General features: G+C 39.2%; 1 protein-coding gene across 2 annotated transcripts; it reads left to right on the top strand.

The window, feature by feature from the left end:
* The first annotated feature begins 2117 nt into the window (after positions 1-2117).
* LOC145496817 (uncharacterized) lies at positions 2118-12008 on the top strand. 2 transcript variants are annotated; one of them, XM_081476567.1, is made up of 6 exons: positions 2118-2632; positions 3285-3335; positions 5938-6524; positions 7519-7678; positions 8187-9301; positions 10394-12008. In XM_081476567.1, exons 2-6 carry the CDS (start codon positions 3296-3298, stop codon positions 10865-10867), a joined length of 2376 nt encoding a protein of 791 aa, XP_081332693.1. In that variant the 5' UTR covers positions 2118-2632; positions 3285-3295; the 3' UTR covers positions 10868-12008. The 2 variants fall into 2 exon arrangements, with proteins under 2 accessions (XP_081332693.1, XP_081332692.1); XM_081476566.1 differs by having other exon boundaries at positions 2118-2857.
* The last annotated feature ends 49 nt before the right edge of the window (positions 12009-12057 follow it).

Below are 12057 nucleotides of genomic sequence, written 5' to 3'. Positions count from 1 at the left end.
AGGCTGGGGGGTGGGGGGCTTTCTCGCCTGCTCTTTCAGACGGCTTCGCCGCTCTTGCTTGAGAACCCAAGCATGAGCGAGTTCGTTTTGTGAAGAAAATAGTTGTGTTTAGGAGGCTCACTACGGTTTCTTGCATTTTTCAGCACTTATCCTATGCAACAGACTGAAACCTATCTTGGATCATAGAAAAAGCTTATCATTCAGCTAGAAGTCTTTAATCGTACAGTGAAGAAAACAACAACCGAATTTTTTGCAAAAGCTACTGGTAAACACAATTCTTTCTACATTCAGGAGCTAGTAACGGATCTGTTCCGTGAATTGTCTTCACCGCAGCCAATTTGTTGCTGGCTTAGCCTGCAAAACAGGTGGATGAGCGGGAAAGAGGGCGAAACGCGATGCCGGAGAGTTGAGCACAACCACGAGCGCGAAGCGCGATGCTGTCTGGAAAACTCGTGGCCAGTCGCTGCCATTAAACTAACCCCAATGCGGACTGTGGACATTTTTCGTGGCTTGTACTTGATCCCTGGGGAAATTTTGCTCTACCCCTCCCCTTCCTCCCTTCCTCCCTCCCCCCTCCCCCCACAACAGAAGTCGTAGAATGGCCCTGGAAACACGCCCCCAAGTGGTCAATTGTGTATGAATGTTCGTGATGTATCTGCTGACTGACAATCATCATCATCATTATGATGAATGTCTGGGCTGCTTAGCAGTGTCACGCCATCAAAAATAAAAATCGTAAACATTCAATAAATTAAGTCAAGAAGCTGAGATATGAAAGATGATTAATACATAAACAACCTCGACAAGATTTAGGTCTGCGGTTTTTCATTCGCGCGTTATTCGGAAAAGTGTTTCACTAAAATTTATAGAGCTTTGCATGGAGTCGCCATGTTTGTGCCCCTCGAAGGGACACAAACATGGCGGCCGTAAAGTAACAGAAACATCTCTCAATTAGTTTTGCCATTGAAATGGAAACTTAGAACTCGAGAGCTCCGACACATTGAAATTAATACATCTTCTAGAACAAGAACTGTTCAGTTAGCAAAACCTTGAGCAGTAACTCATCCTTTGACCTACTCGAGAGCCTTACTGGCGCCATTTTAATGTCACGCAACGCATAAACTTGGAAATTCATGTGTGCTCTAATGATGAACCCTATCGGGCTTAAACGCTGCAAAACGTCACGTTATTGGAGGGTCTTACATCTGATGAAACTAAAACTTCAGAAGGATTGATAATTTCTTACCTTGGAAATGATGACGTCACATGAAAACCGGAGATATAAACTATCTGCAGTTACAACACAGTAAGAACAATGGGAAACAAATAGTAACAGATATTTAGACAAGCATGTTTAACTTGTTTGTCTAATTCGGGTCTCTATTAGGGCTCTCGTTTATTTTGATTTCAAAAAAGTTCTTGTAGTGCTCAGTAACTTTGAAACAAGAAACATCAAAATTGTGTGGACAATTCTTAGGTTTTAGAATGATGTTTGAGCATCAAAACATGTTCAAAAAACCGAAAAGTCCTCTTGTGTGAATATAAAAACGAAACATACATTTGACCTGCAGGATGAAGATTTCAAGGCATGAGAGATTTCACAGTTAAGTACTTAACTTGAGTAGTTGGAAAATAAAGTGAAATAAAACTTCAAATGGCCTAAGCTTTTTTACCACAATTGCTTCTAATCTCGCAATCTGATTGGCTGATTTGCCGTGGTCGATTAGAGTCGAGTCCAGACAACGCTGCTCGCGTCAGTGTGCCACGCAATGACTTTTTCAGCTCGCGCTCTGAAAAAAAAAAGACATTTTCTTTGACGTTGATATTGCGGACTCACGAGGCACAGCTGAGTGAGTCCACAACATTTGACCACTGTGATGACGCGTACTCGTTGTAGAAAAGAGTACAGACAACTCTAATAAACCACATTCGATATGTTAATTTCACTTATTATAGATGTTCACACTTATTTAAAGGCCATCAAAGGTCGTAAAAATGTCTCTTCAACGCGGTTATTTTCGCTAAGGGTTGACGTAATTTGATATCCATATGACGTCACGGCAATGGGAAATTAGCAGTCTCTCGACAAACCTCCTACAAATCTCAGGTTATGATAAAAGTTGTCTCCGGTGTACCGGGAGTTTGACTAAATCTCTTAAAATTTTGACGTACTCAGTACGTCATATAGGCACTTGAATTGAAGGGCAAACATCATGACTTACTGAGTACATAATATATCAAAGTGAACTGCAGGAAAAATATATATTTTTAGACATGAGACTTGGATAGTCGCTAATAAAGCCTGAAAAGGTAAATTCATCCTTGAATAACCAGCATCTCGTGACACACGCCGCCTCCCTGAGTATGAGGCAAAGTTAATCATTGTTTGCTCCCCTGACCCCCACTCCCCCAGTCAAACCCCACACGTAATTTCCATACAAATAGAAGCGTTGCCTGTTGATCCGTTCGACACGGGCACACACACACAGACAGATGCGCTTCACTATCTTCTTGCTTTGTGGTAGAATTTTGGCAGCACCAGTGGAATGATCTCGTGGAAGTTATTTGTCGTTCTTTCTTCAATAATAGACATTCATTTCTTGGATTTCCCAACAAGTAGCAAGTGAAACAAGTTAGTTTCACCTTATGTTCTGCTAGCGTACTTTGTTGGAGAACCCACACGGTGTGAAAAATTGATTGCTAGAAACGGGGTTCGTGGTACGTGAGTGAATAATTTTCAATTCACTCGTCAAAAAATGTCATCCTAAAAAATCGTACTGGTTATCATGTACGATGGTGTATCGAAGGATCTGAGTCCCTGGAGAATAAAGTATTCTAACGTCTCATCATCACAAAGGTAAGGAGATTTTTGGTAATCAAAATACATGATGATTAACTTTCAATGAACCTTTTAAAAAGTTCTTAATGGACGATAAGCAGAATATTTTTTCTCTCACTTCTACACAGAAGATGTCCTTGTGAGTTTGCCCTGTAATGTGAATAACAACCCAATACAGCAGTAAAATGTATTAAATTATATTGGTCACCTAATCGAACCATGTTCGATCGATTTTAGTTTACATTGTGATTCGAACTAGATATTTGAAATGAGTAATCTTTTGGCTGTAATATTTTTAAACGCTTACATAGGCTTACTATAGTGTACGTTGAGGCTAAGCGGTTTATTTAGAACGTAAATATTACTTGGAGCGCTTTGTTTATAAACGAAGGTGTTTTAACCCAAGAATTCACGTTGTTGAAATGATTTGATTCTTTCGTTGTAGGGTTTCTAAACATGGCAGAGGGTGGTTTAAAAGGTTCGCGATCGGCCGAAGGTAAGTCTGAGGTTACCTTAATTAAGGCAAGGGAAAAGCTGTTCAAAACTTTTTGCATCCAAGTGTTTGCCAGTGCTTTCTTTTTGGTACCACAGGCTTAATAAAATTAATCTGCTTATTCTTTTAACATATTTAAGATTAAGCACAAGGCCTGTTCACACTAGCGACATAAACGACATAATGATATAAAAACATGATGTGAACATCGACATAAAGGTGTAGGGAAAAGTTCATTTTCTTCCTTATGTTGGTATGTTCATGCTGTTATGTTACTATTATATTACTATGTCAGGATGCATATGTTCACATTGCAAACAGAACACCACAACATTCTTCTTATGTCAGTATGTTTATATTGTTATGTTGCTAATGTGAAGTAGGCTTAACAGTATTAGGTCCAAAGGTAATGGGTTAACAATGTTCCCAGTGAAGTCAAACCAATCTAGCACTCAGTTGAGAAATCAAACACAAACTAGTAAAGAGCTTTCTGTGTGGGGTGCCTCTAAATTGAAGACCCTGAGAACCCAAAAACTCTAAAACGAAGATGCCCTTTTTTCTCTTAGGCATTTTCACCTTTAGTAAAGTTTTGCTCCTTTTTTATCCGGCCGATTTTGTTATATGACAACACGGCGGGAAGTTTTTAACTGCCATCTTCAGCTGAGCAACCAAGCTCTCACACTCGGCCAGAAGTGACATTCACAGTATGGTCAACATATATAAAACTCCATTTGGCACAAAAATATATATAGATACCAGCACTTGTCTGCAAACATTTTTTTTTTATATATATTCAAGTTTACTCATTTTGGGAGAACTTTTCTCAAAGCTTTTAAATGCTAAAATTATTCAGTCAGCATTCAAAATAGTTATGTTTTTTAAAGTTCCCATACCTGAAGAAGGCCAAACACCGAAACGTATTAAACTTGCGGGAACAGTCAAGGGTTTGTCTCTTTGTCCCGTCATTTACACCTATCTACAGATCTACATTGACACATTGTATTCTTGCAAGCTTGTATTTGGTTAACTACAGTACTTTTCCACTTACGATATAGATGATGATTACTTTGCGAGAAGCATAAAACTCGGAGTAGCAAATAAATGTGTTTGAACTTGTATGACTTCACAAATCTTTCTATTTTGTACATAGCTTTTTATCCAAAGAAAGCCGAACTGCCTAAACATTATTGAACTAGTCGACCTGACATAGATTGTTAGATACTCTCACTCCCGGCCAAGCATGGGAGCATGATTACTCAGCTCAAGATGGCAGTTAAAAAATATTTGCCGCATATAACAAAGTTGGCCAGATGAAGAAAGAGCAAAGCCTCACTAAAGGTACGTGTAAAAATGCCTTAGAAAGTTAGGGGGGTCTTCATGAATGAAGACTGGACTTGAGATAGTGGTGGAAACTATGCCAATAGTATTCTTGACCTGGGAATAGAATATGAATGCAAAATACAGTGTTTGGTGAAGACTTAAGGTCATTCCCCCAAAAAAGAATGCAAAATAGATTTTCATTCAAATTTTGCCTGTTGGCTGCTTACATCAAGAGAACTTAAATTTTGAAATAAAAATGGGGGGTCCCCATATTCCTTTAGGAGCAGGAGGACCCTCAATAAACTCCATAATTCCTTAAATTATCTGCTTTTAGAAACGTTTACATTTAAACCACACCCTTAACGCTTTGTGAGAGCAGAAAAATAGGGAGAAAGTTAAGCAAGAAATACAACAATGGATGTACTACATCAATGTTAAGGAGCAATTTGATGTACGTTTTATGATAAAGGTACCTACATTTAGTCGACAGGGATTCAATATGTTCCAAGCACGCAGTTTTCTTGAGGGCACGTCTTATTGTTTACGAGTGTTTGCTATGCTCTCATTTTCAGTAATAATTGTTACTCTGCAGTAGAAATTGGTCTATATTCACTGTATAGAAAGACGGTGATCGCTGCAATCAAACTAAGTAAAAAAATCGTTAGGTCCCTGTACTCGTTTCCGAGAAAAAATTATGATTTGTCTCTCGCAACCCAAGCTGTTTAGAAAAAGCCACCATTTTGTATGTGCACACGCTTATGAGCATGCGCTAATGACGCAAAAATCATGCGCAGTAGGGATGCACAATGCAATTCTGAGGAATAACCTTAAGAATAATTCTTAATAACAAACATATTTTAAACTTTCACATAAAAATTTTGTAATTATTTCATAATTTTCTCTATGAAAGTTTAAAATATGTTTGTTACACCATCAGTTCTTAACAGTATTAAATTGTTTTAAAAGAATCACATGACTCTCTCTCATAACCCCAATTGTTTCATTTCTGGTTCACTAATTTTATTTAATTTTCAACATTTTATTTTATTTTATTTTACAAAGGAAGTTGACCAGATTCCTTGCCAAACTCAGACAATTCAAACAATTGCTGGTAGTTATCTTGCCTGAGCACTAAGTATTTGTCTTAGATGAGCAAACAAGTGGAAGCTATATCTCACACTAGCTGTAATATAACTATTGCATTGAGCAGTAATGGGATGGGGGTTAGTATTAATTATGTGACTTACAGGACAAGACTTACAGGGGTGTTCATTTCCATTCACAGGCTTGGACAAACCAGGGAAACCAGGCAAGCTATCATCTGACCTTTTAAACAAGTTTGAGTCAGACCCTTCCTTAAGTGGTCCTCAGCCATTAACTGTAGGTCATTCTAGACTGAGCACACAGTCTTTTACATCAAGTTCTGAGGAAATTGCAACATCACAAGAAAATGTTAAATCAACAAGTGCAACCGTCCAAATCAAAATCCCTGATCAAAATGAAGATCATCTCTCTCCCAGTAGTGGTGATGAGGGCATGTTCTCTGATGATGAAGGAGGGAAAGACAAAAAGAAGAAGAAGCGGAAATACAGATGGAAGTGGAGTCCTTTCAAGAAAATGAAGAAACTCTTCAGGAGAAAGAAAAGTCCGACAAGAGTAAAATCATGTGAGGAACTTCCAAGAGAACGTTACAAGCCAACTTATGCGTCATCTGAACAAGAGGACAATGACTCACTAAGGACTAGGACAAAATCAGAACCTTCTCTGGTGGAAACAAAGACCAAGAGTCCACTTGCTGCCATTGAAGTGTATGAAAGAAGGAATACTGTGGACAATCCAGTACAAAGGACAAAGAGTGAGCCTTCAAGGCAGGTAAGCAACTGAATATCACTAGATATCAAATGTACAAGTTATATTGACTTGAGCAGGGGAAGGAGGATGCCAGAATCGTCAGTGGGGGGGTGGGGGGGGGGGTAGAATGTGTATGATCTTACCTTTTTCAGATCAAAGTAGGTGATTTGCAATTAGGGCTCAAAGTTCCCAGTGTTGTTTTCCGGAGCCTTGTATCACAGGTTGGTGCTTCACATTTATGTAGGGTTAACCTCATTGCACCTTCCCCCCTTGGACAGAATTGCCCAAGAAAAATTGCTTTGTCTATACCTCAGTTCAGACTTCTAAGAATTGTACATGTCTCTAATACATGACCTCAGCAAATCAGGAATGGCTCACATTTGCATAAACTTTTGAGATGGACTTTAAATTCACAGTTTCAATGGGGGAAATTAGTTTATACAATAAAAAGAATTGACAAATACTTGTAAAAAAAAATAGTTTTTGGCAAGTATGACGCTGCGTTTTGTCTTGGCCAAGAGACTCTTCAGAGACCTTTCAGAATTTAACAGCAAACTCGTTGACCATTGCTTTCAAATTCCTGTTCGCAAATTCAAGATGTTAGCACCCTAGCTGTCTCTTGGGCAAGACGAAACGCCACCCCAGACTTGCCACATAGTATTTTTTCACCTTATATAAATGAACTCATAAATGTGTGGTTGGGAATCCTGCAATAGAGGGCCAGACCGCTAACATCTTGAGTTCATGAACAGGACTTTGAGCACGATATTCATTAAGTTTGCTAAACATTAAATTGTGAAAGGTCTCTGAAGAGTCTCTTGGCTGAGTCGAAACATTACATAAGAAAATAAGTTCATGTGACCTATTGTATTAAGTTCAAGGTTTTATCAGGGGCTGAGAGTTGTCCTTCTTGGAAGCTAAAACTCCAAGTTGTGTGACTGACTCTCATGTGGAACAACACAATTGGTAGTTTAGCATTACATACAGGTGTAGTACATACTTTTTGTTTTTTCAGTCCTTAGGCAGACTGTTACAAAATGTCAAAGTGCAAGGCAAAAGTCAAGACAGCATCAGTGAAGAGCCTGCCATGTCTTCAGATGAACGAGAAAGTCAAACAGGATCCATAACTACAGGCCTGGACTGGACCATGATCAGTTCTGATAGTGGTACTGAAGGTACACTTCACCTCATGACTATTTACTGTTTATCTAACTTGCAGGATAACTTGTAGGAAACCGAACCTCTTGACTTACTTATTTGCATCTCATTTAACGCCCATAAAGCCCACTGGCCTTTTCTGTACAAAAAGTATGAATTTATGTAATCGTTCTTCACTCAGTGTAACTGTGGACTTGTCTTAAATGTAGGCTTTCAACAGCTCTAAAACGGGGTTGTTATCTTTTATTCTTCATGTGCTAAGAGGTTTCAACATTAGAGGCGATCGACACAAAAATCCTGTGAGCCAATGCTTAAACTTATGGAAGGGAAAGAATTGGGCTTAAAACCAGGATTTGGTGAAAGTGAATTTCCAAAACTCTTTATGAGGTCCCAGCTAGGCAGGCAGAAGCATTTACATTACGAGATAGTGTTTCTTGTCAGTGAAGGTTTACTGGGGTAGGCACCTCGCAAAGAAAGCAATCAATCCTCTTGGTGATGTGTAACAGATCTCTAATTGATTTGTAGCTGCTGTCAGCTTTGAAAGTCTGCCAAGGGCTTCATCATTAGAGGGATTACAAGCTGCGCATGACAGGATTAAAATAGCACCAAAACACCGCCGACCACCCACCAGAGCTCACCCCAACAGCTCATCCATGAACATCAAAAGAAATCCTACAAAACCACACAGGAGGTCCAGGACCGATCCCAAAGACATGTCTGCCAAAACTAGTGTGGAAACTGAATCTAATGAAGAACTGGCCAGTAACAGAAACTCAGATATTGTTAATGCAACTATTTTCGAGGCTTTGGAAAGCAGCGAAGAGCAGAGTAAGGAGAAAGTTCTTGCTGATATGAAAGCTAAAGCCAGTGACATTCTTGCTAGAGTACAGGAACCTCCAAAAGAAAGTGGTACAAGCACAATTGATGAAGTGGTAGCCGAGATAGTGCAGGACAAGGAAGATCATACCGAAGCTGAAGGAGAGAAGAACAAAGAAAGTACTGAACAACATGTCAAAGTATTGGATGAAAATGAAATGGATAATAAGGACAACGTTGTTATCAATAAAGAAAATGAAGATGTTCAGCCGACCAAACCAGACGTCCAGATGGAAAACAAAGAAGAGTCAAAAGCTAAAGAGACGATTCTTAAAGAACTCAATGTTAGGAAAGAGGGAAGTAGGCCTATGTTGGACATGAGTAGAAGGTCTAAGTCACTCGGCAAGAACTTTGGGAAAAAAGAGTCAGCTATGAAGCCACCGATGCCAAATCGATTCTCTCTAGATAGAATTGATCAAAACATTGACAACTCAGAAGGAACAAATACCGCTGCTCTGGAACTTAGAAAACTAGTTGAAAAGGAGAAATCAATTAAAACTGAAAGTGTTCATGAGGAAAAAAGCAATGATTCGCAGAATTCAGGCGAGAAGACGACTCCTGTAGACGACAGCAAACTGCGATCCAAAGATTCCACACCTTCCTCGCCGGTAAAGAGTTCTGATGCAGACAAAACTCCCACTGGAACAAAACTGAAAGGTAAACCCACAGAGCAAGATAACACTTCAGATCAACCAGACTGGATAAAACTAGCCACCAAGAAAAGCGCACGGCTCTCACAGCTGCTCGATAGCAAAGACGTTCAGGTAACCCATGCAGTCTATGTTTATCACTAGCAATGTGCTAGTTAATATAGTTGTAGACCAAGCTCTGCCGGAATTCTTGATATCCCGCAATAAATTCTTGACACCCCAACAAGAATTATCGGATTTGATTTCTAACACAGAATAAATAGTGTTTCCTTAAGGTAGCCGGTAGCTTTTATTTTCTGTAAGAAATCTGGTGCTTAACAGTGGCAGATCCAAACCTTGAGCTAAGGGAAGGGGAGGGGCGGGGTTTTTTTTTCTTTGCTTGCCCTGCCGGCTTTTCTTCCTTCTGTGATATTCTTTTTTAAACCAAAAGAGGCGGGGGATGGGGGGCGTACCCCTCGGGTCCCTCCCCTAGATCCGCCACTACTTAAGGAGGCTGGCAACAGTTTCCAGTACTCTTTTGAACAATTATACTTTGACAGATGGATGCTTCGTCTACTTATCCAGTGATACTGCAATATTGGTATCACATAATGCCCTGCCATTGATGAACTAATAATTGTTAACATACAACATAATAGGTTACCACAGCAACAGTACAACCTGCCAATAACTTTTAGCTTTAGGTACTTATAACTCAAAACTGAGCTCGGTGACCACCATTTTCATGTCAAATTGTAATAAGCATGAGAAGACGCAACTTTTGACAAAGTTTAAAAAAATTCTGTTTAGTGGGTTGAGAGCCATCGTAATTTTCGAAATTTAAGGTGGTTCTGAACCCGCCTAGACAGAATTTTTTAGAACCTTGTCAAAAATTGCATCTCATCCTGCAGATCAAAATTCCGTCATAGACAATTAGCGGTTGAAGCTAAAATTATTGGTGTTTTTAGCAGGCCATACTGTAACTATGGAAACCTATTTTGTCACAAAAATGAGAACATTGTGTTGTCCAATGATTGGGTAGTTTTTTGACGCCATGATTGTAGTATCAACTGATAAAAAGTGGTTATAATGACCCATCAAAATTCAAGTCTAGGAAAGCGCTGGAAACTGTTCCCAGCCACCTTAGGCACGCTAGAAGAGCTTCGAAGTGTATCAACGTACTTCCTGCTTGTAGAATTCAAACATGTATTTTTTTTTCTGTTTCAGGCATCGCTGAACGTGGATACTGACTCGTCGTCCTCTCCCGCATTGACATCCGATAATAAAGGTAATAAATTGAAACCTGCTGTCAAGGAAAAACCCAAAATAGCGACTAAACCACAGGGACTAACGAACAAGAAGAACTCACCCGACGCGCCTCAATTCGGAAGCAAAACGCCTAACATCGAAGTAGATAAAAAGGTACCATTTCGAAAATCTCTGAGTGAAGAAGAAACGAATAAAGACAAAGCGCTAAGTCAGGTATCTTCCACCGGGAAAAGTGTATCATCAGATAAGTGCGTGGTGTGTGGTAGAACAGTCTACCAAATGGAGAAATGTAACTTTGACAGCAGTGTGCTTCACAGACAGTGCGTCAAATGCTCTGTGTGCAATCGGCTCTTAACAGTTGGTAACTTTGTTATAACTGAGAGTAAGGTGTACTGTAAACCTCATGGACAGGCCATCAGTGTGTCTTTGTAGCTAGATTGCAAGTTTGCAATGAAGTAGGCTAAAAGCGCCACTACGTTTTACTGACTCCGAGAGTAATCCAAGAGTCTCTACAGACCTTCCACTACGCGGTAACACGCATGCGGTATGGGTCCACATAGTAGAGTACATGACTCTCAAAAATTATACTATTAATATAGGACCCTGGTGCAACAAAACATAAATAGTTTAGGTTAGAAATTTCTCTTTAGATGTATTATTGTTGTAGATTATTATGGCGGGATACGCTTTCGACTCGTGTATATGATGTTCGACATATGAATTGTCTAAACCTAGCATAACCCAGTGGCTTAATATTGCGAACAAACTCGTAATCTGATTAGTTACGCAGCTGTCACATATCGATCAGTAGAAGGTTCCAACAAGGTTTTCCATTTGAACAAAACCGTCAATATCTCACTCAGTCATTGGTTATGCGGGTAAAACAGTTAGACCACTCGGTCTCGATAGCTATTGACTTTGATAGACCTGTGGCTCTGGGTTTTGCCTCTCGTGAATGACCACGTTATAGATAGCTGGAGCTTATAATTGAGCCTGTTTCAGTGTTATGGAAACCACAATAGTAAACATAGCAGTTTAATTGACGGGCAGTTCCCTTTAGGCAATTTTGTTCTTTCTGATTTTATTAATGTGTACTCGGCGATACTTAGCTTCTACGTCACTTGTTTCACGGGATATATATTTTCTTAGAAGTCTTACATGATTTTACTTTATTCAGTTTTATTTTTGCGCAGTGATGTTTTAATGTGCTTTTAAACGTATGTTATTTTATTTAAGGGGCATAGCCTTCAGTGGAAATCTCTGGCTAAACGTAGTCATAGATAGAAGCAAGTTTCTAGTTGTTTTGTCGACTTGCGATCACTATGTTTGATGGCGATAGAACCTAGCTACTTTCGAGTCTGTTTTGACAGAAAATAAACAGAGATCTTCTAGTAGGTTAACCTAGTCCAAAAATTTAGACAGGAAATCTTATCAAAATTATTTTTGTTGATGTCAAAGTACTATTTTTAAAAATGTTAAATTTAAGCTGTATACTAATAGTTGGATTGTAAGTTCATTACCAGGTGCTAATATTAAAGAACACAGAAAGATAAAGTAACATTCAGTCTTAGTAATGTGTGAGGTTTATTTCTTTAGTGTACACGTAATTTCGGTCAACATTC

This window comes from Orbicella franksi, chromosome 9 (genome assembly GCF_964199315.1).
Source record: "Orbicella franksi chromosome 9, jaOrbFran1.1, whole genome shotgun sequence".
Lineage (NCBI taxonomy): Eukaryota > Metazoa > Cnidaria > Anthozoa > Scleractinia > Merulinidae > Orbicella > Orbicella franksi.
The sequence above is the reverse complement of the archived record's forward strand: the minus strand, read 5'-3'. Positions and strand labels throughout refer to the sequence as shown.

What these genes read in the sequence shown, in the direction of transcription:
- LOC145496817 (XM_081476567.1), top strand. Translation starts at nt 3,296, where the DNA reads ATGGCAGAGGGTGGTTTAAAAGGTTCGCGATCGGCCGAAG. An exon ending in AGAGTGAGCCTTCAAGGCAG is followed by an intron (nt 6,525 to 7,518) that starts GTAAGCAACTGA and finishes TTGTTTTTTCAG; the next exon opens with TCCTTAGGCAGACTGTTACA. An exon ending in TTCTGATAGTGGTACTGAAG is followed by an intron (nt 7,679 to 8,186) that starts GTACACTTCACC and finishes ATTGATTTGTAG; the next exon opens with CTGCTGTCAGCTTTGAAAGT.